The following is a 24,206-nucleotide window of genomic DNA, read 5'->3' as shown; positions in this document are numbered from 1 at the left end:
CTCCGCTAATTGTTCCTCTTCGTTTTGTTAAGCCCTCTAGTCGCATCTTCCATCTTTCTCTGTTTGTTTTTTCTTGCTCTCTCCATAACCGATCATGAACGCTCGTCCTCACAAGGTTCATCCTATCCTCTATTCCAATTTAAGACTACTGACGGTGCTTCTTTTTTAAAATAATAATAGCAATCCATGTCCGAGCTCAAGCTCCGTAGGTTAACGGAACACAATCAGAGGCTGAAGGAGGATCTTGCTAGACCAAGAGTAAGGGTGAGCGAAGCTAGCGCGAGGTGAGCAGACGAAAAGAAAACCTCATGTACAATGACTCACATTCTGTAACTTCTCCTAGCTTGATTCGATACTGCAAGATTACAAAAGACCATCTGGTATACATCACTCCTTTTTACGTCCAAGCAACAGCTCTCAAGAGTTAAACACCAGGTACCTTCCGTATGGGGGCCAGTCGGAAAGGGTGAAGATCCCTATGCACCGCCAGCACAGGGCTGCAATTGCATGATAATGTGATGGTCGTCCCTCCTTTCCACCATTTCTTGGGATTCTTCTGTTTCCTCTTGGACCGTGATTCGGAAAACAACTGCCGTCCTCTCTTGCATGGATATCTTATTATCATTATTTTCCACAAGCGGTGTCCGCTCGCTGGGCACATATTTTACCAATTACAATTCGAGAAGTTGCCCTATTAGTATTCGTATATCAGTGTTGACGCAAAACAACTCGAACCCCCACATTCCTTTTGTGTAGATTCTACAACTGCCTCCTTAATTCCAACCGTGAGCAATTTGTGTGGTTCGAAGTGACTTTGACTGACTCGGTGACTACAATATAACTTATATTAGTAATGGCATTGGTGGAAAGGGCTGTGTTTAGGGGAGGTCAAAAGTACTTGACGCACACCGCCACTTGCTACTTACCGACAAAATCAAGATTCATGTTTCTCATAACTTGAGCCGCACGAGTTCATATCATGCCAGCGTCCCCTTCCCTCCTCAACTCGCAGCTATATGCTTCGACTTCTCGTGAACGCCTCAAAACTCTCTACTCGGACTTCTCCAGGCAGAAGCAGTCAAGTCCTACATCCTACGAAGCTAAAATTGCTTGGTGGAAACGCGCATTAGAATGCTATCTTGTGGCCGATAGTTCGGACTCACTGGTTTTACATGCAAATTCTGACTTGCTAGAGGACTTGAGGGTGGAAGGCGTAGGCAGACCCATCGGACTGAATGCAGTCATAGTGAGTTTCGCATCCTTGCCTCGCTCACCTTGGAAGTTACATCTCACTGTCGTATGTGCTAGTAAAGGCCGAACTAACGACATCTACGAGTTCGCCGCCTCCTCCAATGTTACTGTTGGCGACGTTTCTTTCATTACCGAACTCCATCTACTCCTCAAGATCCCCTCTTTCGTATGTTACGGCGGTACCAAAGCTCCTATTATCATACGGCGTTGCCAAACCACTGTGGTGGGCTCTCGAACAAGTCGGTGTAGTGGGGGAAGATAGCATTACCAGTTCTATTTCCAGCACGTTTTCGTTTCCAAGGCCACAAGCTTCGTCGGCACCATCATCAAGCTTGCAGGATTCGTGGTTCGGTGATTATATTGCACTTGGATTAGTTGAGAAAGCGGGGCAGAGTATCACGGAAAGACAGCGTCGGAAGGTTGTTGGACCAGGTGACGCGTTATACAGTCTTGATAGGTTTAGAAGGGAATTCGCCTTGTGCATACCCGGAAAAGGTGGAGAACCGAATGATGGTGAGAACGCCATGATGAGCGAGCTAAATATGAAGGTACTGCTCAGATATCTCACAAGAGACAAAGAGGTTGTCATCGTTGACGGAGATGTAAGTTGTTCCCGCATTTCCGGAATCCACGGTAACTCGTACTCTCCTGATTAGGTGGTGAAGTTCTTCGAATCTTATTCTCTAGCTGAGAAGACGAAGGAAATTACCGTTGTCGACCGTGGACTTGTGGAATTAAAAGATGCGGTAGATAATCTCCGACGTCAAACATTCGCGATACAGACGAAGATGGAACAGTAAGCATCAATTTACGATTAGCCTTCTCAACAAACTGTGTTTCTCATGTATTCTAGGTGTACAGCAAATGCAGCTGCAGCAATTAAGCAGAATCAGAAACCGCTCGCATTGAGTTACCTTCGCTCACGGCGGCAACTCGAAGGCGTATTGAAGAAAAGATTCGGCGCGTTAGAAAACTTGGAGGGGACTCTTGTTCAGGTCGAGGCTGCGGCTGAAGACATCCAGGTACTTATTTGATAAAAGTTTATTTCACCTTCAGACATGGTTTTAAATCCCATTCGCAGATCGTGAAAGCTTATAGTACTTCAACTGCCACTTTGAAGGCAATCCTCTCGCACCCATCATTACAACGAGAGTCGGTAGAGCAAACGATGGAAGCAATGGCCGAGGCGAATACGGATGCTAAAGAAATCGACGAGGTCATAAAGATCGGAGGCGACCTTGCACTCGGCGTTGAGGATACCATTGACGATGAGGAGATCCAAAATGAACTGGCTCAACTCGTTGTGGAGGCTCAAATGGAACCGGGAACAAAAGTTTCCGAACTACAAGAGAAACTGGATAAAGTTTCGTTGGTACCCCCAGAAGGAACACCTGCGAGGAAGGAAGCCGGGAAGCACTCGGAGCCACATCCAGTTATCGTATGATTCAAGCACCGTCGATATCTCATGGTTCTGGTATATATCCACATTCAGATCCTATTTACAGCTTGATGAGTGCTCGTATGAAAGTCCAGTTGGATCGTGAGAAATTTTCATGAAAACCCCAAAAAGAACGCGTCATCCGCTGGGCAGTATTGAGGTTTTCGTTATGACCACCATGTCTCCCGTTCGACTTCGACACCCTAACGGATTGGCCACCATAAAGATACCCTTGGATAGCGATACCTTTACAGTTCAGGATCTCCAGCAAGAAATCCATTCTGCAACTAATATTCTTCCCTCCCGGCAAATGCGTAGGCATATTTTTGATGGTGGACAGAGAAGCCGTGTTAATGCTACATTCAAGTTAAGACGGGGTATCCTCCGCGAAGCCTGACTCTTGTACCCGAACTTCCGCTGAGCAGCTTGGGACTCCACAAAGGGGACCAATTGATCGTTGCAGAAGCCTCTGATCCGGCCCATGTTTCAACTGGCGCTCAAATTCCAACTACGACAGCCGACCTTCGCCAGCCCCCATCAAGCGCCTCTAGTCCGCGCAACACAGAAGGTTCATTAAGAACGAGTCAATCTGGATCGGAATACGTCGAAGCTGATGGAGGATATTTGATTCATCGAGTGGGTCTGTGGGACTAGAAAGTTCCTTGTATTCTGACCTTGCACCTCCAGGTGGTTCCAGATGACAATTCTTGCCTGTTCTCATCCCTTGCCTTGATTTTTGAGCAAGACATCACGAAATCTGCCCGCCTTCGACAAGGTAAATCACTCCGTGTATAAGAGATACGTGATGCAAATCATAGACGGGTGAGCCGCATGATAGTGGTAGCAGAACATATTCAGAAGGACACGGAGACGTATAATGAAGCTATCTTGGGGTTTGTACCGGTCTATTGTCTAGATCTTCAACCGTCACTAAAGTCCTGAACTATAGTATGCCTCCGACGAAATACATGTCAACAATCCAGAAGCCAGCCACATGGGGTGGTGCTATCGAACTGTCGATTTTAGCGAAACATTATAGAACAGAAATATGCTCGATAGATGTCGAGACAGGGCGAATCGATCATTTTTCACCACAAGGACCTGAAGATACGGGAATGCGCTGCATCGTCATATATTCTGGAATTCACTATGATGCTGCTACTCTTGCACCGTCACCGGATGCCCCCGTGGAATGGCATCAAACTGTATTTTCTGTTGTGAGTTAATTGTGGTGACAGTCTTAGAGCCTTTACTCACGAGCTTCTTTACCAGGAAAACGCTGGTACCCTCGACACGGGGAAACAATTGGCCGGCCGTTTACGAACAAAGAGAGCATACACGAACACTGCAACCTTTGATCTGAAATGCGAGGTATGATTCCCCACACACCCTTCTTCCTGTCATGTCTTAAGGCAATACCTTCCCTAGCAATGCGGAAAAGGACTGAAGGGAGAGAAAGAGGCGCGAGCTCACGCAGAGGAAACTGGTCATGTACGATTTGGAGAATATTAATGCATGGTCGCGAACTACCGAGCTCTATATATCGGAACGACGTTACAACGGTCCATCGTATTCCATTGTTATTGGGCAATGATCAGAGGCACCGTATATATCACTTCTTATCTCGCACTACGGAGTTGATTGAGTGAGGTAATTCATAAGGGCGAGGAAAAACCACGAACCATCTTCACTTTATCTGTGATTCGTTGGCTAAGAACAACTGCAAAGGGAACGTTAGGATTCGAATCAGTCCACGAATAGCGCAGAGCGGCACCAACACATATCGAGTCTCCATCCTAAATTTTTCATTCGACAGTTGAAACGGTATGAGAAATAGGTGTAGTGTTGTAGGGAAGGATGCAATCTGCGCCATACGTCGATAAATTGTTCAGATTTGGATGAGGATTCATCTGCTGTCTCGTCCCGTGGCTGGAGAATATTCTTGAAGGCAGTCGTTTCTGCTTCGGTATAACCCGGGGTCTTGTTCCAATTCCTTCTTGCGTTGGTGAGGTCTACTGGATTGTCAATGAGGGTGATAGACGTAATCAAGTTATGACAGACCTAGCTCGGTCGGAGCAACGTTCAGGTCCCCTGCCCATATAATGGGCTTCCTTTTGTCCAGGTCCCGGATGTAGGTGGTGAAATGTTTATTCCATTCATTTTTCACATCAAGTGTCTATGAACGCGAGTGAGTGACTCAATTCAACGTTCAGTTGAGAATGTGGAACCTTCAAATTTGCTCCAGCGTTGGGAACATAAGTGGCGATGAAGAAGTGGTTCTCAAACTCAAGAGTAATAATCCGACCTTTGACGACGGATGGATTAGGGTGACCGGGAATGGTTTTGTCAACAGACAAAGGCTTTTGCTTCGATAGCACTGCAATTCCTGCTGGTGAACGGCGTCCCATTGAGATCAGCGCTGAACGTTCCGGTTTAGGACCCACTCACAATAGCCCTTCTTCTCTGAAATGGACCAAAAACGATGCGGAAAGCGGTTTGACAACGAAGGGTCAACTGGTTCGTTGTTGACCTTAGTTTCAGTGAGGACTAAGATATCAGGATCTTCAGCCTCAACGTAGAATTTGAAGCCCTAGAGACAATCGTCATTCATAAGTTACACTGGCAGTGTCTCCGAACCTTCTTTTGACTGGTAGCTAGTCCACAAACATTCCATGAAGAAAAACGAAGCGTGTTCGGAATTCGAAGAGGGAAAGATATATTCACAGGTAGGACCGTGTTGGTAGGCTGCGCGTCTGGTTCCAGCACCGAAGATTGTGCTAATTTCGCTTTCTTCGCTGTCTTCATCGATTCTGGCGGTATGGAACCCTCATCGTCAGACACCGGAATTTTGCGTTTGGAAGAAGATGCACGCTTTAGGGGCATGAAGGAATGATGAGAAACGGGTCCCTTCGACTTATCGCGTGGTGGATCACGTGAAAATTGAACACGGTCGAAGGCGCGGTTACGCGCGATTCTCTGCGGCCACACCAGCCAATATTTGGTCCCCCACCCCTGGGTGAGTAAACGCGATTTGGGTTCAGAATGCTTGTTCTTGACATATCCTCAGGAAGCACTCTATGAATCGTCTGAAATGCTTTTTCATCGAGGATTTTCTGCTTGGATCGTTGTTAACGGGCAGCCACTTCCAGAGTATCTTGTTGCAGTGAATTCAGACACGCACCAGGTTTCCTGTTGGATACCGAGTGAGGAGGGTCAAGTACATTCTTCTATTTACACCCTCTGGACTATGTTGCTAATGACCTTCTCCAGCGATTTTCAGTACACTGGCAAGATCATGGTGGCAATGTCGACACTTGTGCATTCATTTCGCTCGATGGATTCATAGGTAATTCCATATTATCGTTATGTGTACCGGTTATTAACCCATATACCTAGCTCCTGGCCGATTTCTGTTTGGTTGCGGGGCGACCTCTCGCTTTGGAGTTAGGACTTCGCAGAACACCGAGAGACCATTTGTGTTCCGTAAGGTGACCGAGAGTACAGGTCAGTGCGATTGAAAACGATTCTCAGTCATAATTCCTCTTGACACTCGTACAGTTCTGTCCCCATCTTCCACGGATGTCGGTATGATCGTCCTGAAGATCAAGCGTATCAAACGCACTGGCCAACAGCCGGTTGATACTCTCCAGCGGCTATCTCATGGGCCTCAAGGGAGTCGCCAACAGGGAGATATTTACGTAGGGTAAGTCTTCAAGTGATGAACATCCTCCAATTGATCCCGAGGACGCTTCAGGTTCGGTGAGGAAAGCCAAGCATTCGAAAGATGGGACTACACATGGAAGGTGGAACCTCACACAGATGGTACCGGAGACACCTCGTCAGGATCTCCGACGTATGTCTCTTTCGTGTTCAGATACAGATCCTATGGTGAATTGTTAATTGTTCTCCTTTCCTTGGTATAAAGGTGACTCATTATTTACCAAAGAGTTTCTACAAGCACAAGGTATCGTGCCACCAATGTCGTCTTCGTCTTCAACTACTCCCACTGGTAGAGGTCCCGTTCGCCGTATCATGAGCGCTCCAGCCGTTCCCAATAATGGGCAGCCTCCCCCTCCGTTGCCAAATTCGTCCTTCAAAATACAGCGCCACGTACACGAACTATCTGCCGGCTTTCCCTCGGTACGGACTCCATAATAAAGTCTTTCGCAACACGTTCTAATAACTTCTCCTTCAGAGCATTCACCGCAACTCTCCAGAAGCTCGAAGGACCACCTCTTGGGTGCCATCAATCTCGATGGCCCTTAATAGCGGCTACCCTGGCACACATTTGCTGGTCAATCCACGGGGTCCAGAAGAGTACTACCGTTCAACCAACAGTGATTCGCAATGATACATCTCCATCTCGGAAACCTGTTTTGTATAATCACTAACTTTATCCTTGTCGACGTGTTTTGTTGCATGCTTTAAAAATGTTTTCCCCGCTTGAATTTCTTTTCGCTTCTTATCGACCTTGTTTTGCAGTTATCCTTTGTCTTCCTTGTTGCTATCGTCCTTGCTTTGTTAAATGCCCTCTTGCTAGCTCATTTGCTTATACGCTTTGGATTGTTGAATTCAAACATATCGACCTATAACATATTACTTGAAACATCCCAGACCCACACGTATCTAAACCAACGAATTGATATAGTTCTCGATGTCTGGAGACATGGTTACTCAGCGTGAACAGGAGCGAATATCAACACTCACTAGCATAGCCATTCGACGCAATGGAGGTTGAATCAGCAGCGTTGGGATTGGTGCCATGGGCGCTTTCATAAGCATCAGGAATACCGTCCTTATCAGTATCGACGGGGGCCTGTTTGAATGAATCACATCAGACACCTCCGTCGTACTGCATACTGAGCAGCGACAGGAAGCTTACCGTTCCGCCGGAAATGGGACCGGGACCGTTCATCGGCGAAGCCTCAGGATCGCTTATAACAGCACCTTTCTTACCCAAAGACCCAACCTCCGTGTTGATCAGATAGTCGTCGATGTGGTCCCGAGACTTGCTAGCACCAGCATGGGCTTTCACATAGTTCAGGGCATCTGTGGGAGAAAGGAGATTTGCGACCGTCGGGTAGTTGAACTTGGTAGATTGGAACTTGATGTCGGAGTAGTTATCGGTCGTAGGACTTAGAATGAAACCGTTGAGCGTTCCGTCCTGAGATTGTGGATGTTTACAAAATTTCCTGGAGGCAGGTTAATGGATGTGAGTATGCCCACCTGGTCTGGGTCGCTGAAGATGAAACCGTCAGCCATGGAAGAGAACCAAGAGGGTTGTAGACGAACTAGTAATTATTGGACACATAGGCCACGAAGTTCTGGTTTCCGCGCGTGACTGGTTCTCTGTCAGTGAGGAACGGCCCAAAACCATAATGCACATACATGGATGAGTGGAAGTTGAGGGCCCGCTACAAAGGACGACTAGTAAGTCCCTAAAACGGCGATTCCAAATATTTGTGTACCTGATGAAAACATTATTCATGATGTTAGCCGCCGATGGACCATCAGAGTCCCCTGCGATGTAACCTGGACACAAGGGCTAATAATTAGATTGATCACCTCCAGGCATTCGTAACCTACCTCCTCCCCCTCCCCAATTATAAACCTAAGGACGCCAGTTTTACTTCGGAGGGTGACTCACTGGAAGAAGGATGAGCTGGTACTTACCACATTGTTGACAAATTCATTTACTCCTTTCACCTTGGGGTTCCTGGTTTTGTTGTCAATATAAAGCGAGCGTATGATGCTCACACCGCCAGTGGTTTGTATCAAGCCGCCGCATGAATGGGTATCGAGTCCCTGAGCGATGATGGAGTCCTGAATCGTGACATTCGAGACGTCTCCGTTGATGGAGAAGGTCTCGTCTCGACCCCACGAGACACTAACATGGTCAAAGATCATGTTACTGCCATTGGCGATAGTGATTGCATCCTTGCCAGAGTCACCTTTCAAACGAGGATAAGATTCAAGAAGGGTAATTCAAGGTACCCTCACCTACCACTTGTACCCATACGGAAGCGAATGTAACGTGTAATGGTGTTGTCAGCACCAGAATCTAAGACATTGGGTATTTGGTATCAGCCGAGTACTTGAGCTAGCTTGAACGTTTACTCACAGGAAAGTCCATTGCCATAGACCGTGATTCCTTGGCCTGGAGCAGTCTGACCAGCAATAGTCACTTGATACATGCAGAATTTTTGAGTCCAACGAAGTAAAAGCGAGGTACTGACGTTGCTTACCGTGGCTACTGACAACAATACGACTCGTGATATTGATGAGACCCCCGACAGCGAATACCACGATCTCGAAAATTCCAGGTCAGGCTAGTTCGGAATCAAGCGATAGTCAGAGGAATATGATATACCCTGTTCGACTGAGAAACGGCATCCCGGAAACTTCCCGCCCCAGAGTCGTTGAGATTCGTGACGATGTATACAGATCCTCCTCGTCCACCGGTGGCTTGGGCACCGAAACCTTCATGTCACTATTGTTAACGAGAGTTGGAACTGAAAAGCTATCATCCCAACCTTCAGCGCCCGGGAAGGCAATCAAGGCCGAACAAAGCGACACGGTAGAGAGAAGAAGCAGGAAGGCGGGAAGCAGGGGCCTCATTTTGCCAATTCAACTAACTGGGAGATTCGAAGGGTAACGACAAGGATCAGGCTCTGCCAGTCTCATTCATCTTTATACCAGGGTTTATAAGGTCACCGATTTTCATCCATATTTTTCCCTCCGAGCAAATGAGAGATTGGTTGCAGAGGGGCAAGAGCCGAAGCGGTCCGCAGAATGAAGGTAAATCACAGGGCCCGTTGGTAGCGTCAGGCCATCAGCTTGTTGTATGATTGTGAGAACAGTCAAGCCGGACCGCGCTGGCTCTTCATCGGAAGCCCGTTTTCGACTTTTTTTGACTTTTACATCATATATCTGGTGCAGACAGGTCTTCGAGTTTAGATGAAAGGGGCCGCGATATGCAAAGACGGGAGGATTGTTGCAAGGTCTTTATACGATTTGATTTACAGCTTTCTTTACAACCAGAAACTAAATGGGTTGGGTAAGATGAAGCTGAATTAGCGACGGCAAAAGACGTTACCAGACAACTCCTGACCAACTCCACTCGAAAGGACAAAACAGTCCACATGGATCACGGAGAAAATTATGGGAACGGACAGATGTTAAATATGTAGTCGGAGCAGGTGAAATAATGGATTACAGATGTCCACCTTATACTTGAAAGAGAGATAAAAGCTGTAATGAAACAGAAGAAAAAGCGGAAGAAAACCAATTGACGGGAGGGGTCCAGCAGCTACTTTGGGATATTTTCCCGTGCTTGCTGTCGTATCTTCTTCCTATTTGAGAGGTATGGAAAACTCTTATGACGGATGATCTTGGGAGATTGGACATACTCGTATGCAATTTTGTCGTTCCTATGAAGGTGTCAACATTTTGCACACCCACAGAAACGTATAAAGGTACGAACTTGAACAGTGTATAAGCTTCGCCTTGTGCGGGATCATTGACGTTGGGATCATTCAAAAGGTCCTGAATACCGAGAAGGATCTGGAACAATACAATGAGATTGTTGCGACTCTACGAAGCGTTAGAACCGTACTTGTTTAATGGTGATCGCAGGTTTCCATGATTTCTCCTCGTCAAGGATCGAGAGACAGACTGTTCCTGAGGGATATACGTTGGGATGGAATAATGGCGGGGTAAATTTGCCTGCTTGCGTATTCAGCGCCTCAACGCGTAAATAGAACGTGTTCTTCTTACACTTAGGCGGCTTGGAGGGATAGTCTGTATTAAAAACATGGTTGAACGAGTTGAAGGTGTGGAACCATTTAAATTACCTTCAGGGAATGTCATCAATAATTTATACAGTCCTCCTTCCCAAGGTGTCTGCGGGAGAGGAATTTAGTTTGTGAGTTTATCAGGGGTGAATAGCTGCAATTCACGTACGCCTGTCTTTCCAGGTATACCTACTTCCCATTCCATCAAGTTCATTGAACCATCCGATGCCTTTGTAGGTTTCGCAAAAAAACCCTGAAGGACAATTTATCAGTTGAGGACGTTTCTTCGTACTATCGACGCGTCATTCAGCGGGGAATGTGGTTGTTTTCCATAGTACAGTCTGAGAGTTGGCTTTGCAACTACGGGAAGTTATGAGACTCGGAATGGAGAACAAACCGACTCACAAAAGGGTGGTCTTTTCTCCACTGCTTACGTTCCTCAGCAAGCCTTGGTCTGCAAATACCAGACATTTTAGGGTAAGATGAAATTTATGTGCGAGGAGGGATTGATTCCGCAGGGGTTGATTTTGCGATCAGTTCTATGAGTGGATATCAGGTGGAACGGATTCGAAGACGACGGACTTGTAGTGGGCAGTGTGACTATCACAGATGTGACATCTGTAGCACTTATAAAACACGAACAAAACTCATCCATGGATATCGTAAAAACAAACTTAGTAGCATTGACATATCTGGAGAACAGACACCGATATCATAAAACAAAAAGAAATTCACGATCAGTAAATCTAAATTTCAGCTGTTCCACTGTAGTTTCGATTGTGAGACTGCATAGAATATACGCTAGCATTCCCAGGGTGGATGCTGGATTCACCAGATTGCGAACGATAGTGCTGAGATACTGGTTGAGTTTGCCATGTAGATGTGGGGGCATGTGGTTGTGTTCCCATAGCATTAGGGAAAGTGGTTGGATCAGAGGGGTCCTGAATAGTAGATGAGTAACAAATGCAACGAAGGAGACAGAAGGTCCTCACATATAAACGTAATTTGGCTGCTGGAGCTGACACCAACGAATAGGGACTCCCAATACGAGTCGCTGGTTCGCTTCCAGAACTTGACGGTAAGTGGCCAGTGTTGATATCGAAGGAGGGGTCCACATTTTGACGACTACGGCGGCGGCGGAACAGCCAGAACGCAAGAGCGGCTATGATTGCTAAACCAGCAACACCTCCGACCACACCTCCAGCAATCGCACCGGCGTTACTTGAACCACCAGACCCGGACGGCTGGGAGGTAGCGGTAGGAGATTGCAGTGCTGATGGTATGTTGGATGCAGTGGGTTTAGGTGTTCCGGTAGACTCGGCGCCATCTGTGATTAGAATTCAACAAGGCGGTGATACCAGGACTACTAGTACTGACTGGCAGACGATTTTGCACGGATTGGATCAAATGCGTCAGAGGACTGGAACAGGAATTTGAATATGAGCTTGTGGGATACTGAAAAGCGATGACGCACCGTTATATCGATGTAGGCCCAACTCGGAACTGCCGTCCCAGATGGAATATCCTCTGGAAAGCTAGGGAGCATGTTCAGAGATAAATAAAGCGGAAGGACAATGGGGACAGACTTTGTGTGGACGGAAGAACAATTAGTACTCCAAAGCGACCATCTGCGGAGAATGTTAATACACACTTTGAAGCGCATTCAAGTTACGTACTTGAGGTAGCTGTAGTTTCGGTTTTGGCAAGCGGCGCAAGCACTCAGTAACGAGTAGAAAACAGTATTGCAGCGACATGGGTTTGCAGTTTGTAAGGTAGGGCCCAAGTACGTTTGTGTAGCATTTATGGCTGGGACTTCAAATTCTATATCGAGTTTCGGTCAGGTTCGTGAACTATGAACATTGAACTATTATGGAAGGACTCACGCCCAGCGTTGCATACACTGGCCAGATAGCTTGCTACATCGCACGGACTTTGACCCTTGGAGTTGAAGGCCTAAGGAGACGGATCAGAGGAGTCGGAGAGTGTATTATAGGTCTACAGTTACCCAGTCGAATCCAGTAGCTGGGTCACATTTCGCAGGCGGAGGTTGTGCTTGCGAAATGACACTAGGGAAAGCGATGGCCACCAGCAGAAGAACCGAGTTAAGACCCAGCGTCCTCATAGTCCGGAGAGAAGAACTGAAGGGCGCCCGTGATATCTTTATATTCCATACGAGGTACAGCTTTGAGGAGGCGTCGGGGCACGAGGTATAGTAACATAAGTAAGTAGCTCATGTGGACTGATACATCAACTGAAGTTGTCAATAAATTTGATCTCAGGCTCTGGCGGAGTTTTAAAAGACTCGGTCTCTGCGGAGTTGTTATAACCATCACTAAATTCATCAGGTTCTTTCGAAGATGCGTGTATTTTCATGTTCCAGCGAGGCCAATCACCTGCGTTGCATATCTCGTGCGACATAAGGGAAGACACCATAGACACATACGTGAAGACAAGGTAGAATAAACGGAAACCCTCCATACCATTACTGAGGCAAAGTTAGACTGAGACGTTATACAGGAAATAGAAAGACGTACGTCGACCATCTCAACGTCTTGACCAGACTTGTTTCGGTTTTTCCTGTCGAGGATTGCACGCCTGAGGGATATGGACGTGAAGTCATCCATACAAACCATACATAGAGCAATAACACACCTGTCCTTGTCCAACTTGATCGTGGTGATAACGACGTTGCTGGGGTGAATACCAATCGACGCAGTCGCACCATTCGACTTGTCCCTCTGGACACGCTCAACGTGTATCACCCATTTCTTCCTGTACACCTGTGTGACCTTGCCCTCCCGTCCCTTGTATTTTCCTCGTACAATCCTCACTTCATCATCCTTACGAATGGGTAAAGAGCGGGACTGGTTTGTGTTATACCGAGGATCGAGTTTGATTTTTCCAAAAACGCACCTGGTACTTGGTACGAAGCTCCCGGGACAACGCCGAAGACATGATTTTTCGTCGGATAGAAGAGGGCGCATCGAAGTGGGCCTTGCGTGCCTTGCGCCGTGAGGAGGAAACGTCTGTAAGAAATATGCAATCGTGAGCATGGATTCAAGGTCCTCAAGCGAATCCGTTGCAGAGTCATCCGAAACCAAATTAGCTCATCCAGCCTGAAAGTCCATCCAAAACGGCCAGAGTGACTCTAAACAGAAGGAACCAGCACAACACACTTCATACATACCGGCGTTGTACTTCATTTTTGTCGGAATTCTCTTGAGGATGGTCGCTGGGGGGAGCTGGAGATAGCTTTCTTGATGCTCGTCGTGAGAACAACTGGCCGTGTGCCTGTCCGAAATAGGAAGGTAGCCGTAACTTGTCCACTCCATCCATGTCCACGGAGAAAGTTCGCTCTACCAAGCTCAAGTTCAAAGGAGACAAGACCAAGAGAAAGCGTAAGAGAGAAGACGGCGACGACGACGAGGGTAGAAGTGGTACTCGCCGCAAAGATGACAATATAGACCCCGAAACATGGGTATTTCCCGAGAATCCAGACGAAATACGCGGCCCTACGTTTATAGTGCACCCTTCCGATCCCGTTCCCATATCTATCAACTTCAATGCAACGACAAGTCGCATTGTGATCCATGCTTTAGACAAGGACAAAGCCGAAGACTCTAAAGAACCTCCGCATGTGTTAGAGCGAACGCCGACAGATGTAGCTCAGGTGGGTATTGGGCAGTTGTTTTCGAGTTTCAAGCTCACAATCGCCCTTTCTAGGTATGGGTAACTACCAGAGTTGCAGGGTCTCCAACAATTAATATTAGATCAGGAACTGGTGAAGGGAAATTCTTGTCTTGCGATACGCATGGGATAGTATCCGCCGACAGAGACGCACGCGGTCCACAGGAAGAATGGACTCCTGTAATCATGCCAGATGGAATGGTTGCATTCATGAACGTATACGAGAAGTATATGAGTATCGATGAAGTAGCCGGAGGCTCGCTACAACTCCGTGGAGACAGTGAACAAGTCGGCTTCGGAGAGCGTTTTTGGGTGAAGATTCAGTATAAATACAAGAAGGAGGCTACTGAAGATAAAAAGAAGAAGCAAGAGGGAATGAGTGGGCCACCCAAAATTGATGAGTCCGCAACAAAGTAAAAAGTTTATTACCCCTTTCACCGACCCACTTCCTGACACCCGTTTCATAAGCCATCTTTACCAAGCCTGGGGGGCAGGTCGAAGTGTAACCTCCGTAGAAGATAAGAAAGAGGTACCGATGACTTCACTCTCGCTCACAAGGCTCTGACACAAATCTTCCAGCTGAAACGAGCGCGGAAGGAGGGCCGGTTGGCAGAAGCATTATTGGACAGACGAAGTAAACTCAAAAGGTGTGTTTCGGCCTCCACTTGCGAAAAAACAATCACCCACATTCTGTTATAGCGATCGGTTCTGCTGAAACATGTAGTATCCTCCCGCAATCGGGCGGCTTTATCTCATACTTTCGATCAAGACCGTTGCTCTCCTCTGTAACTTCGCAAGTGTTTAACGTACGCGAAAATGTACATATACAATCGTGATGATATTAGTACTGGTTATGATGGGACAAGTGCCACGTTCCGGAGGGAAAACAGTACAGAAGATAGGTGGTCGTGATTTTGGGGACATCGTGAACGGGAGAAAGGATGTCTGGAGGATGATAGAGTAAGTTAAAGATCATCGTCCTCCTCAGGCAATGGAACAGCCTCGGCCTGCCCACACGTAAGTCGACTATTTTTGTAACTCATGAATAGCACGTACCTGCTGCAATTCTTTGTTATATTGTTCCATGAGAGCAGCGTCAACAGGGACATCTGCTGGGGCCAAAGCAGGTGCGGCCACGAATTCCAATGCCGGATTGCTAGTTCCAAAAAGTTAAACACCTGCAAAAGAGCTCGGCCAGACAATAATAGACATACCCGACTAACTTCCTCGCCAGCCACAAGAATGGCTTCTCGAAGTTGTAGTTGGATTTGGCGGAGATCTCAAAATACTGGAGATTTTTTTTTCTGTGGAAGGTGACGGCACCGGTCTTCACTTTTCTTTCCTGGAAGGAGGAAGAGTTGGGATCAGGGGGAAACTTGTAAAAGTACTACACACCTTCACGTCGACTTTGTTACCACAAAGGACAATGGGGATGTTCTCACAGACCCGCTCCAAATCGCGATGCCAGTTGGGAACGTTCTTGTAGGTAATCCGTGCTGTAACATCAAACATGATGATACCGCACTGTCCCTGAATGTAGTATCCATCCCGAAGCCCACCAAACTTCTCTTGACCTGCAGTATCCCAAACGTTGAAACAGATGGTACCGAAATTGGTTGAGAAAGTGAGAGGGTGGACTTCGACACCGAGGGTTGCTGGGGACTTTGTTAGACGACAACTCCTTTGGCTCCTTCGAAAAGTGATAGAAAGGCCTACCGATGTATTTCTTCTCGAATTCACCGGTCAAGTGGCGCTGGAGAGTGGCGAGATCAGTACGCGATCAGTAGAGGGAAAGTTTGTATAGTGGCACACCTTGACGAATGTCGTTTTCCCGGTACCACCGTCACCGACTACAGCAGTAATCGAGGAGAAGTTCAAGGTAAAATTTTAGAGAGGATTGGCGAAGAAAATCGCACAGAAAAGAAGAATTGAAGATCGATGAGAAAAAGACGCGTCAGAGAAGAGTTGTGTGATTAAAAAAACAGAGGTAGCGCACCGAGGACAAGCTTGAATGTAGGAATGGTCGCCGTTTGTGATAGTTGCTCAGCCATTACAAAGGTCTAAGTGAAAAAAGAGTCTGGTGAATGTGTAAGGAAAGAGATGGAGGAGATATTAGATAAGACGGTTCAGAGTCACGCTTTGGCGGTGTTTGACTAGCTTCCAGAAATCCCGCTTCGATTGTCCTGAGCCCAAAATACTTCCACGGAGCTCAGATATTAAAGAGGTGCTTTCCATCACCTTTGGATCCTAATTGCTGTTGGACTCCAGAGCGTTTAACCGACTCAGTGTAGGTAATCTCAGTTCCCCTTTATGTACAAAAGTGAAGCTCCGCAATCAGAATCGAAGTCGGGTAGGCGTCGTCCAAGCTTCGATGATCCATTTCCCAAAGACTTGTCATGACTTGCGTATGTAGCGGCTACGTACCCAAGCAATGGGTGGACCTAATGACAGGATATCTTTATGGTGCAGAGGGCCGAAGAAATATTTTCTCGACGTCAGGCTTGCATTGTAATCTACTGGAATGGAGACGGCAGAAATGACCTCAACTGCCAGCGGCACACGCGTGCCTGAATCGCCTACGGCCGATTTGCTCAAATCTTTGTCATGTCATAGCGATTGGCGGCTATAAAAATGGCCGAAGGGCCACGGCCACACGCTCCTCTCTCAATGTCTAACGAAACTGCGACGAAGACGACCAAGCATGAACCTGGCCACTCATGGAAACAAAACGAGACGCAAGTTCTTCCAAAAAATCGACTTCCGCTAGTGAGTTACGCCCGTCCATACAAATTCTTCTGTCCTGAACAGTGTCCATGACAGGTCTTTCTTGGATTTGCTTGTTGTGTTTTCTTGGCGGCTATCGATCAAGTGTGTCGGCTTCAACTGGTATCGTACTCGACTTACTCTGACCTCTGTAGACAATCGTTGCGACCGCCCTTCCGACAATTGTGAGTGATCTTGGAGGTGGGAGGAACTACAGTTGGGTTGGCAGGTGCGTGGTCATCTACCTCGAAGACGCGCTGCTCTAACACTCCATTGTCTAGTGCCTACCTGCTGGCCGCGGCTGCGTTGTCTCCTCTGTACGGCAAGTTGTCCGACCTCGTAGGTGCGTCCTCTATCGCTTGTACTTCTCTTACCAGCATATACTCAACGCTACGTGGAAACAGGGCGAAAGCCGATTCTGTATGGCTGTATTTTGGTGTTCTTGGTACCGATCTCGCTACTTCACGCCAGCGTTGATATTTACCTTATCTTAGATTGGGTCTGCATTGTGCGGCGCAGCACAAAATATGACTTGGCTAATAGTTTGCCGTGCCGTACAAGGCATTGGTGGTGGTGGGATTCTACAGCTGGTACGTACTCATTCGTGGCATCCCGTTTACCCGTTCTTAGTGTCTCCCAGGTCAACATTACGATTGGTGATGTTGTTCCTTTACACGAGTGAGCGCTTTTTTCTGTCTTCAAGTACAATCTTGGCCAACTCGATGAAGGCGTGGAAAATACGGCGGTCTCATTGGCGCAACATGGGGAATTGCCAGGTACTTCCCGCTCCGCTTTTTCAACGGATACAGGTACCTTAACCAGTGTTTTCGAATCCAGTGTCGTAGGGCCGCTGCTCGGTGGGGTGAGTATTCCGAATGATAATCGCTCGAGATACCGGCCTAATTTATCCGTAGGCCTTTACGGATCACGTCACATGGCGCTGGTTAGCATTCTCTCGCATCACACTAGTTTCCTGTCTGCTCATGCAAGGTCACTTAGGTGCTTCTGGATCAACCTGTATGCATGCCATTTGGCCGTGTGTCAATACTCACATTCTCTTAAAGGCCGACCGGTGGCGCCGCTATGGCCATTCTATTCATTTTCTTGAACCTCAACCCGACGCCAAAAAAGTCTTTAAGGGAACATGCCCGCAACTTTGACTTCGTCGGACTTTTCCTTATAATCGTTGGGGTAGTTTGTCTATTACTTGGTTTCAATTTCGGTGAAGAGAAATGTACGTGAGATCTTCTTACTGTCGACCAACCATCGTTGACCAGTGTCCAGGGCGAGATGCAAAAACAATCGCGCTCCTGGTAGTTGGCGGATGCTTGCTAGTGATTGGTGGTATTCACGAAGCGTTTACTTCTCGGTCTGCAATCGTACCTCCACGATTATTCAGGGTATGATATCGATCCACTCGACAAATGCTGTGATTCTGATTTTCAATCAGACCCGAACCACCGCCATCATACTAATCTCGGTCTTCCTGCACGCGATTGCATTCTTCGCAGGTAATTATGACCTTCATCATTGTACCCCTCACAGCCAGTTCATCACATCTTAGGTGCATTCTATCTCCCGTTATACTACCAGATTTTGGGAGCATCAGCCACCGGAGCCGGTGTCAAGTTTGTATCAATCGCATGATAATTGTGCTGAAGTGCTGACATCTTGTTTAGGATGCTTCCCTTTTCACTTGGCGGTTCTCTGATGTCAGCAGTATCCGGAGTTGTTGTTTCGATATTTAAGGAGTACAGAATTGTCATGTGGATTGGATGGGCAATCTTTTGCCTCGGTTATGGGTTAATGATAATGCTGGATAGTCACTCTGACCTGTAAGTCTTCTACAGCTTAAACACCAGCAGAAACTGATGGCATTACAGCGCGGAACAATTGGTGTATCCATTGGTCGCAGCTCTGGGACTTGGATGTCTTTTCCAGGTTTGTCTGTTTGTGGTTCATCTCAGACCGTCTCTGACCCTCAAAATAGACCCCTCTGATCGGCCTTCAAGCTGCTATGCCATTCAAAGATATGGCGACTAGCACCGGTACGTTTGGATTTCTCAGGTGAGGAAATGACACGACGACCTGTTCTGCTCGTCAAAAATTTATATTCGAACAGAACCCTCGGTGGAACTATGGGGGTGGCAATTGGGCAAGCAATCTGGTCAAGTGTCAGTACATCTTCGCGTCCCTTCGCGTTAGCCAGAGAATCTGACCGTTGGGCTTTCCAGACACTTACTCAGAGACTAAAGGACATCCCGAATATTCCAATCGACACATCGAGCTCTGCTCTCAGCCAGAGTGTCAGACATCTCAAAGACATCCCGGTAGGTTTGGGATAGACTTCGGAGGGCGTTTCCGCTCACATAGATACATAGGACGCGGCTCTCCGAGGCGAAGTGGTCCAGGCTTATGCAAAATCCATTGGTTCAATATGGCTTGTGGCAACTCCGATTATCGGTGCTGGTTTCTTGATGGGTAAGTGATCTCATCGTCGAAGTAAATGCAATATTCGTTGCTCAACGTCTCGTAGTCCTTTCCATTCGTAGATACCCCCTAGATCGCAAAGTCGTGCGTGATGCTGACGTGGAAGAGGGCAAAGCAGACGTTTCCAGTGGTGACGGAAAACAGAAAACGACTGGACAAGAACAAGAAAAGGGAACTTCTTCGGGTGAAGCTACCCTGCAGCCGGAATCTAATGCGGCCCAAGTAGCTCAAATGCAGTCAGAAAGTTCCGATGAAAGGAAACCTTCAGTGGAAGACGGAAAGCAAACTCATCCCCAGTGAAAGAGGGACCGTTCCTACTCCGCTATGCCATTTTGTAGTATCACAGCAACGGCACAGCCTGTGTCATATATCTGGAGTTTTGTTGTTCGTATATGTTCGTATACGGCCGCGGTTAGAGTAAGATAGAACACTAGTTTTAGATTTCTAGATAATTATGAGGTCGTTGCCCCTCGAAGAATTATAAGCTGAGAAACTCTGGGTATTGCCATTGGAGGTGTCAAGTTCACGTGAACTTTGTAGCCCTCAAACTTCCACTTGAGCCCCGCCTACCTCGAACTATAACTACCGCAAGCAGCCATTCAACCACCCTCGTCCTAGTCATCCTCACTTTCTTCCCATGCCCTCTGAATACCTACTCGGTGATTCTCCGCCGCTTGAAATTCAGCCATCTCAAGTGAAGCTATGTGCTCAGTGTCATCATTCGGTGGACCCAGGGGCATACGTTTTTATTCCAGGAGCAGAGGCTATTCTCTGTGCTGGGTGCCTTTCTTCACGCTCACCAGTGATACAGCAATCTTCACCAATTGATGTTGATCCTCGGTCTACCCCACGGCCCTTGTTTTCCACGCGAGAAGATAGCGGAATAAGCTGCTCATTCGATAGCGACATTGAGATAGCCTCCTCCGACTGCACGACGCAACCCGACTGTCTCTATCATGAGAGAGAGATATCCTCTTCATTCCCATCCAAGCCATCATTGCCAACAGGCAACGTCACAACTCCCTCCGTTGTCATTTCCCAAAATCCAGTGTCTTCGTCGTCCTCCCCTGCCACCACCAGCTATCAAAGGAGGAATAATCGGGCCTCACTTTCCCCTAGTCCACTTACAGATATAACGCATCTACGTGTGCGGTCGCAAGGGTATCACTGTCTGTACCCTGGCGCTACCTTCCAGGGTACACAGAAGAGTGGGAGGAACAGCTACGAAGTGAATGTTACGATTGTGGCGAGTACCCACTGCACTCTTAAACTTTCTAGTAACCTGAAGGTTGTTCCAGGATGTCGACTTTTCATCCTCATTCCTATGCGGTTATCTTCGCATTTGTGGTCTCACCCATGACTGGCCGGAATTGACTACCTACTTTGATGCGGAGATTATAGGGAGTCGGTATGGATTCTTGACGCAAAGCTGGGGAGCAACTGAACAAGAGGACCTTGTACACTGGTCTCGTTTCCCCGCATTCCGACATGTGAAGCATGAACTTCAGAAACCTCAGTTGACGATGTGTGATAGGGATCGAGGAGCTGTGTTCATGAGGTGGAAGGAGAGGTTCTTGGTGCCAGACCATCGGGTACAGGATATTAGTGGTGCGAGCTTTGCTGGTGAGTGGTCGCGTTATTGGCCTGGCAGTGACACTGAGCTTTTTGCTAGGCTTTTATTATGTCTGCGTCGATTTCAACCCTTCGACATCAAAACTTTCAGAACATGAACCCATGCCGTTGACACCTGAGAATGGCGAAGTGGACACTGCTACGCTGTCATCTCCATCCAAAGTGGACTGCTCCCGTCGACGTGATTCGAGTACTCGACGACGGGGGCGCTCGACTTCTGCTACTCGGCCTCACACCACACCTGTGGCGACCATGAGTGGATTTTATTATCATCAAAATTCAGAACCGTGCGTGCGACGTCGTGGTTCTCATCCAATAGCTGACGTGGGGTGAAACAGGTACCAACAACTTTCGTTGTGTCATGTGCCAGAACGTACTAGCTCCAGTTCTGAGTTTGCCTGAGGACTCGACAAACGGAGGCTCACTACGGACGACAATAGCTCGGTGGCAATGTTTACCCTACTCTCGACTTCTCATACCGTATACTCTCTATACCTGTTCTGTACTATCAGTTTCGTTATCTCATTTGCTGTCGTTTCCGTTCCTTAGTAGCCGACGGGACGTTATTACCTCCGTCGGAGCGAATGCTACCTCCGCCTTGATAAAATCACATGCGCCAATTGACAGTTGAAATTGAAAATGCAGGATGAGTCTGTGGTCCCCAAAGTGCTCCCATCATCATGGCGCAGGCCAATGGAAATGCCATGCATAGACCGCGAGTGGTTATTGTCGGAGCAGGGTGCGTCACTACCAATTCATGTTCTTCAATATGTAATGTCCCTTCCAGGCTTGCCGGAATTTCAGCAGCTATAGCCCTCAAAAAACAACTGGCGTACGACAATTTTAGAGTACGAATCTTCCTTGGTTTCTGTTTCGCGTGGACGCCTCGTTCATTTTGATCCCAAGATTTATGAAAGAGCGTCCGGGTGCGTGGCACTCACTCTGTTTGTTATCTGCTGTCTGAAGAGGGTTCGATAGAGTTGGGGGAACCTGGCGGGTACGTCCTTTCACCTCCCTCCTCGGCTGACGTGAGACTTATCTGTGTGAAACTCAAGGATAATACTTACCCAGGTAGGCTCAAGATTAGCAACTAGTTGACGCAGTCCTCATGCAAATTCTCTTTTAGGATGCGGTGTCGACGTCCCTGCTCATTGGTATAGCCTTTCAACAGAGCTCAATCCAAACTGGTCCTCCCGTCTAGTTTCTCAACCTGAGATCAAGCGGTACTGGCAACGTCTCTTTGAGAAGTATGATCTAGAGAAACATACAACCTTCAACCATTCGGTCGTTCTGTCCACATGGAACGGGGATACAAACCGATATACCATAACCCTCCGTGACGAGCTCACTGGCATCGACAGCCAGAGGGAAGCGGAAATTCTGATTTATGCCATTGGGGGATTCATGACTCCTGTTTTTCCAGAGGACATTCCGGGTACAGAGACCTTCAAGGGAACGACCTTTCATTCTGCGAGGTGGAGGCATGATGTAGAGCTAAAAGGACAAAGGGTCGCAGTCATAGGGAACGGGTGCTCAGCGTACGCTTCATGTTATGCACCAACGGGGGTTCGAACTTGATTTGCTTTTTGCTATTAGGGCACAATTCATTCCCGAAATAGCCAGAGATCCTTCTGTCCAAGTCATCAATTTTTGCAGGACCCCTCAGTGGTTTGTACCCAGAGTCAGTTACCACTTTTTTTGTTCGTGTATGTGGAGGACAAACCTAATTTCCAGAGGAATCAATCCTACTCAAGGCTGGTCAGATGGATTTTCGCTTATGTTCCGTTGTTGATGCGCATGTATCGCAACTGGATCATGGCTACTGTGCGTTGATACTTTCTCTATGTTGTGTTGACCGCCGGAAGCTAATCTGCATTTCAGAGCGACCTGACCTATCTAATATTCCGAAAATCCAACAAACGTCTGTTGTGGCTTGTCAGAAAGGTAACAGTCTGATGCCGGCGTTCCCCTCGCCCCTTGAAGTTACTGATTACACACTCCAGATGCTCACGCGATACATCAAGAGGAATGTTTCTCGAGATATGGGAGACAGTATGATCCCAAATTACCGTAAGCGGAAAACTCGTTTGCCATGGTTTGATTCAAACCTTATTCTTGGTATGAACCCGCAGCCCCAGGGTGTAAACGGATAATCATAGATCCTGGGTATTTGAAAGCTCTCAGACAGCCGAATGTGGAGGTGAAATGGGACCCAATCGAATCTGTTGTGCCAGAAGGGCTGCGACTCCGTTCTGGAGGGGTTGTTCCAGTCGATGTATGATTTTTTTTTCTCAAGGGTGCTGCGACCACTCCACTCATGTGAATTACTTTTTTTTAGGTGATCATCTTCGGGACGGGATTCTCTGTCGTAAGTTTTGCATAATTGTATTCCGGTCTCATGCTTAAACCTTGCGTAGGAACCAAGGCTCAATGCCAGAGGGGTTGACGGCTTGTCGATGAGAGAATATTTCCGCTCGCAAGGAGGTGCTACAGCATATCTCGGTTCTGCCATACCAGGTTTCCCCAATCTTTTCGTGCTTCTCGGTACGGCTTCGTTGTTCTTTTTTGGTTTACTGCTCCAAGCTAAGTACATCTTTCCATTTCAGGTCCCAATGTGGCAACGGGGCATGCTTCGGTTATATTTAGCCAAGAATGCCAGGTAAATTTCCTCGTAAAAAAATCTCCGTTCAGCTGCGCTACATGTCCTGTTTAGATCCAGATGGCTCTTAAACTCATTAAACCGGTCATTAAAGGAAGGATTCAGTCCGTTCAAAGTGAGGTTGAATAGTTATATTGATCATCATTTGATTGACTATTTATTCATTCAGTCACGGAGAAGGCAACCGAGGACTACAACAGCTGGCTACAGAGCCGCCTTGATGACTCAGTGTGGAAGGAATGCAATTCGTATTATCACGTCGCAAACTCGAGTCAGAGCAAGTTGATTGCCACTTTCCCGGGACCAGTGACGCTGTTCTGGTTGTTAACAAGATCGATCAAGAAGGAGGATTGGAAGGTCACTGGGGCAAAGAACAGTGACTGGTTAGAGGAAAGACGATCCAGTGGTATTCTCGCTAGTTTGGGTGTTGTGGCCGTCTCAGCGCTATTGTGTTTGTATGTATACAAGTAGCCAAGTAATAGCGCAGGGTACT

At 47.4% G+C, this 24,206-nt stretch overlaps 14 protein-coding genes across 14 annotated transcripts; 8 read left to right on the top strand and 6 right to left on the bottom strand.

The window, feature by feature from the left end:
• Positions 1-94: 94 nt before the first annotated feature.
• On the top strand, positions 95-519 carry GG1_1 (Guanine nucleotide-binding protein subunit gamma 1; the record flags this gene model as incomplete). Its single annotated transcript, XM_043153783.1, has 4 exons — positions 95-115; positions 181-284; positions 344-380; positions 436-519. The coding sequence occupies 4 exons, from the start codon at positions 95-97 to the stop codon at positions 517-519; spliced, it is 246 nt and encodes an 81-aa protein (XP_043009068.1).
• A 460-nt stretch (positions 520-979) lies between these two features.
• Positions 980-2,695, top strand: E1B28_008940 (uncharacterized protein; the record flags this gene model as incomplete). The annotated part of the gene is made up of 5 exons (XM_043153782.1): positions 980-1,246; positions 1,314-1,853; positions 1,908-2,047; positions 2,105-2,273; positions 2,333-2,695. 5 exons carry the CDS (start codon positions 980-982, stop codon positions 2,693-2,695), a joined length of 1,479 nt encoding a protein of 492 aa, XP_043009067.1.
• Positions 2,696-2,853: 158 nt separating this feature from the next.
• E1B28_008939 (uncharacterized protein) lies at positions 2,854-4,201 on the top strand (the record flags this gene model as incomplete). The annotated part of the gene is made up of 7 exons (XM_043153781.1): positions 2,854-3,003; positions 3,057-3,325; positions 3,377-3,464; positions 3,528-3,582; positions 3,639-3,906; positions 3,962-4,060; positions 4,118-4,201. Exons 1-7 carry the CDS (start codon positions 2,859-2,861, stop codon positions 4,199-4,201), a joined length of 1,008 nt encoding a protein of 335 aa, XP_043009066.1. The 5' UTR covers positions 2,854-2,858.
• Positions 4,202-4,243: 42 nt separating this feature from the next.
• Positions 4,244-5,585, bottom strand: E1B28_008938 (uncharacterized protein; the record flags this gene model as incomplete). The annotated part of the gene is made up of 7 exons (XM_043153780.1): positions 5,327-5,585; positions 5,138-5,279; positions 4,918-5,078; positions 4,751-4,865; positions 4,468-4,701; positions 4,372-4,409; positions 4,244-4,318 (listed from the first exon to the last, which is right to left on the bottom strand). Exons 1-7 carry the CDS (start codon positions 5,570-5,572, stop codon positions 4,244-4,246), a joined length of 1,011 nt encoding a protein of 336 aa, XP_043009065.1. The 5' UTR covers positions 5,573-5,585.
• On the top strand, positions 5,579-7,040 carry E1B28_008937 (uncharacterized protein; the record flags this gene model as incomplete). Its single annotated transcript, XM_043153779.1, has 9 exons — positions 5,579-5,613; positions 5,681-5,705; positions 5,757-5,906; positions 5,960-6,035; positions 6,086-6,193; positions 6,248-6,392; positions 6,444-6,577; positions 6,636-6,829; positions 6,885-7,040. 9 exons carry the CDS (start codon positions 5,579-5,581, stop codon positions 7,038-7,040), a joined length of 1,023 nt encoding a protein of 340 aa, XP_043009064.1.
• Positions 7,041-7,315: 275 nt separating this feature from the next.
• E1B28_008936 (uncharacterized protein) lies at positions 7,316-8,883 on the bottom strand (the record flags this gene model as incomplete). Its single annotated transcript, XM_043153778.1, has 11 exons — positions 7,316-7,347; positions 7,397-7,505; positions 7,572-7,853; positions 7,916-7,928; positions 7,982-8,030; positions 8,078-8,103; positions 8,158-8,221; positions 8,276-8,300; positions 8,363-8,640; positions 8,694-8,750; positions 8,811-8,883. The coding sequence occupies 11 exons, from the start codon at positions 8,881-8,883 to the stop codon at positions 7,316-7,318; spliced, it is 1,008 nt and encodes a 335-aa protein (XP_043009063.1).
• Positions 8,884-9,623: 740 nt separating this feature from the next.
• On the bottom strand, positions 9,624-11,087 carry HUS5 (SUMO conjugating enzyme Hus5). Its single transcript, XM_043153777.1, has 9 exons — positions 10,888-11,087; positions 10,652-10,735; positions 10,543-10,591; positions 10,466-10,489; positions 10,305-10,414; positions 10,173-10,252; positions 10,099-10,119; positions 9,786-10,041; positions 9,624-9,733 (listed from the first exon to the last, which is right to left on the bottom strand). The coding sequence occupies exons 1-8, from the start codon at positions 10,951-10,953 to the stop codon at positions 9,999-10,001; spliced, it is 477 nt and encodes a 158-aa protein (XP_043009062.1). The 5' UTR covers positions 10,954-11,087; the 3' UTR covers positions 9,624-9,733; positions 9,786-9,998.
• Positions 11,088-11,159: 72 nt separating this feature from the next.
• Positions 11,160-12,693, bottom strand: E1B28_008934 (uncharacterized protein). The gene is made up of 8 exons (XM_043153776.1): positions 12,488-12,693; positions 12,366-12,435; positions 12,159-12,303; positions 12,069-12,110; positions 11,957-12,017; positions 11,860-11,902; positions 11,475-11,809; positions 11,160-11,423 (listed from the first exon to the last, which is right to left on the bottom strand). The coding sequence occupies exons 1-8, from the start codon at positions 12,602-12,604 to the stop codon at positions 11,229-11,231; spliced, it is 1,008 nt and encodes a 335-aa protein (XP_043009061.1). The 5' UTR covers positions 12,605-12,693; the 3' UTR covers positions 11,160-11,228.
• A 137-nt stretch (positions 12,694-12,830) lies between these two features.
• On the bottom strand, positions 12,831-13,765 carry RPL26A (60S ribosomal protein L26A). Its single transcript, XM_043153775.1, has 5 exons — positions 13,670-13,765; positions 13,396-13,508; positions 13,135-13,346; positions 13,017-13,077; positions 12,831-12,967 (listed from the first exon to the last, which is right to left on the bottom strand). Exons 1-5 carry the CDS (start codon positions 13,683-13,685, stop codon positions 12,965-12,967), a joined length of 405 nt encoding a protein of 134 aa, XP_043009060.1. The 5' UTR covers positions 13,686-13,765; the 3' UTR covers positions 12,831-12,964.
• A 13-nt stretch (positions 13,766-13,778) lies between these two features.
• On the top strand, positions 13,779-14,999 carry E1B28_008932 (uncharacterized protein). The gene is made up of 5 exons (XM_043153774.1): positions 13,779-14,152; positions 14,206-14,582; positions 14,638-14,698; positions 14,749-14,816; positions 14,869-14,999. Exons 1-5 carry the CDS (start codon positions 13,817-13,819, stop codon positions 14,882-14,884), a joined length of 858 nt encoding a protein of 285 aa, XP_043009059.1. The 5' UTR covers positions 13,779-13,816; the 3' UTR covers positions 14,885-14,999.
• GSP1 (GTP-binding nuclear protein gsp1/Ran) lies at positions 15,000-16,272 on the bottom strand. Its single transcript, XM_043153773.1, has 7 exons — positions 16,166-16,272; positions 15,982-16,019; positions 15,886-15,922; positions 15,565-15,824; positions 15,384-15,511; positions 15,226-15,325; positions 15,000-15,176 (listed from the first exon to the last, which is right to left on the bottom strand). Exons 1-7 carry the CDS (start codon positions 16,218-16,220, stop codon positions 15,135-15,137), a joined length of 660 nt encoding a protein of 219 aa, XP_043009058.1. The 5' UTR covers positions 16,221-16,272; the 3' UTR covers positions 15,000-15,134.
• A 539-nt stretch (positions 16,273-16,811) lies between these two features.
• Positions 16,812-19,895, top strand: E1B28_008930 (uncharacterized protein). Its single transcript, XM_043153772.1, has 22 exons — positions 16,812-16,935; positions 16,990-17,037; positions 17,088-17,161; positions 17,214-17,275; positions 17,337-17,377; positions 17,427-17,522; positions 17,573-17,610; positions 17,661-17,708; positions 17,770-17,794; positions 17,847-17,875; positions 17,932-17,949; positions 17,997-18,166; positions 18,217-18,332; positions 18,383-18,443; positions 18,497-18,560; positions 18,612-18,767; positions 18,816-18,873; positions 18,923-18,999; positions 19,055-19,106; positions 19,167-19,262; positions 19,314-19,413; positions 19,469-19,895. Exons 1-22 carry the CDS (start codon positions 16,837-16,839, stop codon positions 19,720-19,722), a joined length of 1,782 nt encoding a protein of 593 aa, XP_043009057.1. The 5' UTR covers positions 16,812-16,836; the 3' UTR covers positions 19,723-19,895.
• Positions 19,896-19,958: 63 nt separating this feature from the next.
• E1B28_008929 (uncharacterized protein) lies at positions 19,959-21,651 on the top strand. The gene is made up of 3 exons (XM_043153771.1): positions 19,959-20,668; positions 20,721-21,341; positions 21,393-21,651. The coding sequence occupies exons 1-2, from the start codon at positions 20,060-20,062 to the stop codon at positions 21,150-21,152; spliced, it is 1,041 nt and encodes a 346-aa protein (XP_043009056.1). The 5' UTR covers positions 19,959-20,059; the 3' UTR covers positions 21,153-21,341; positions 21,393-21,651.
• An 83-nt stretch (positions 21,652-21,734) lies between these two features.
• E1B28_008928 (uncharacterized protein) lies at positions 21,735-24,184 on the top strand (the record flags this gene model as incomplete). The annotated part of the gene is made up of 16 exons (XM_043153770.1): positions 21,735-21,793; positions 21,842-21,902; positions 21,961-21,980; positions 22,033-22,051; positions 22,110-22,125; positions 22,181-22,592; positions 22,651-22,735; positions 22,789-22,878; positions 22,936-22,998; positions 23,058-23,124; positions 23,187-23,329; positions 23,393-23,422; positions 23,472-23,598; positions 23,661-23,713; positions 23,768-23,828; positions 23,883-24,184. 16 exons carry the CDS (start codon positions 21,735-21,737, stop codon positions 24,182-24,184), a joined length of 1,608 nt encoding a protein of 535 aa, XP_043009055.1.
• Between the last annotated feature and the right edge of the window lie 22 nt (positions 24,185-24,206).

Source organism: Marasmius oreades, chromosome 5, assembly GCF_018924745.1.
Source record: "Marasmius oreades isolate 03SP1 chromosome 5, whole genome shotgun sequence".
Lineage (NCBI taxonomy): Eukaryota > Fungi > Basidiomycota > Agaricomycetes > Agaricales > Marasmiaceae > Marasmius > Marasmius oreades.
The sequence above is the reverse complement of the archived record's forward strand: the minus strand, read 5'-3'. Positions and strand labels throughout refer to the sequence as shown.

Coding starts and splice junctions, on each gene's coding strand:
- HUS5 (XM_043153777.1), bottom strand. CDS start 10,953: ATGTCTGGTATTTGCAGACCAAGGCTTGCTGAGGAACGTAAGCAGTGG. Junction 10,490..10,542: donor ATTGATGACATTCCCTGAAG/GTAATTTAAATG, acceptor TTTTTAATACAG/ACTATCCCTCCAAGCCGCCT. Junction 10,042..10,098: donor AACGACAAAATTGCATACGA/GTATGTCCAATC, acceptor CCTCTCAAATAG/GAAGAAGATACGACAGCAAG.
- E1B28_008934 (XM_043153776.1), bottom strand. CDS start 12,604: ATGAGGACGCTGGGTCTTAACTCGGTTCTTCTGCTGGTGGCCATCGCT. Junction 12,304..12,365: donor CAGTGTATGCAACGCTGGGC/GTGAGTCCTTCC, acceptor AACTCGATATAG/AATTTGAAGTCCCAGCCATA. Junction 11,810..11,859: donor CCGTGCAAAATCGTCTGCCA/GTCAGTACTAGT, acceptor TTCTAATCACAG/ATGGCGCCGAGTCTACCGGA.
- RPL26A (XM_043153775.1), bottom strand. Junction 13,347..13,395: donor AGCTTCGTACCAAGTACCAG/GTGCGTTTTTGG, acceptor AACACAAACCAG/TCCCGCTCTTTACCCATTCG. Junction 13,078..13,134: donor ATCAAGTTGGACAAGGACAG/GTGTGTTATTGC, acceptor CATATCCCTCAG/GCGTGCAATCCTCGACAGGA.
- E1B28_008932 (XM_043153774.1), top strand. CDS start 13,817: ATGTCCACGGAGAAAGTTCGCTCTACCAAGCTCAAGTTCAAAGGAGAC. Junction 14,153..14,205: donor CGCCGACAGATGTAGCTCAG/GTGGGTATTGGG, acceptor CGCCCTTTCTAG/GTATGGGTAACTACCAGAGT. Junction 14,583..14,637: donor ATTGATGAGTCCGCAACAAA/GTAAAAAGTTTA, acceptor CCGTTTCATAAG/CCATCTTTACCAAGCCTGGG.
- GSP1 (XM_043153773.1), bottom strand. CDS start 16,220: ATGGCTGAGCAACTATCACAAACGGCGACCATTCCTACATTCAAGCTT. Junction 16,020..16,165: donor TACATTCAAGCTTGTCCTCG/GTGCGCTACCTC, acceptor TTACTGCTGTAG/TCGGTGACGGTGGTACCGGG. Junction 15,177..15,225: donor ATAACAAAGAATTGCAGCAG/GTACGTGCTATT, acceptor ACGTGTGGGCAG/GCCGAGGCTGTTCCATTGCC.
- E1B28_008930 (XM_043153772.1), top strand. CDS start 16,837: ATGTCTAACGAAACTGCGACGAAGACGACCAAGCATGAACCTGGCCAC. Junction 17,276..17,336: donor CAAGTTGTCCGACCTCGTAG/GTGCGTCCTCTA, acceptor ACGTGGAAACAG/GGCGAAAGCCGATTCTGTAT. Junction 17,795..17,846: donor TAGGGCCGCTGCTCGGTGGG/GTGAGTATTCCG, acceptor ATTTATCCGTAG/GCCTTTACGGATCACGTCAC.
- E1B28_008929 (XM_043153771.1), top strand. CDS start 20,060: ATGCCCTCTGAATACCTACTCGGTGATTCTCCGCCGCTTGAAATTCAG. Junction 20,669..20,720: donor AAGTGAATGTTACGATTGTG/GCGAGTACCCAC, acceptor AGGTTGTTCCAG/GATGTCGACTTTTCATCCTC.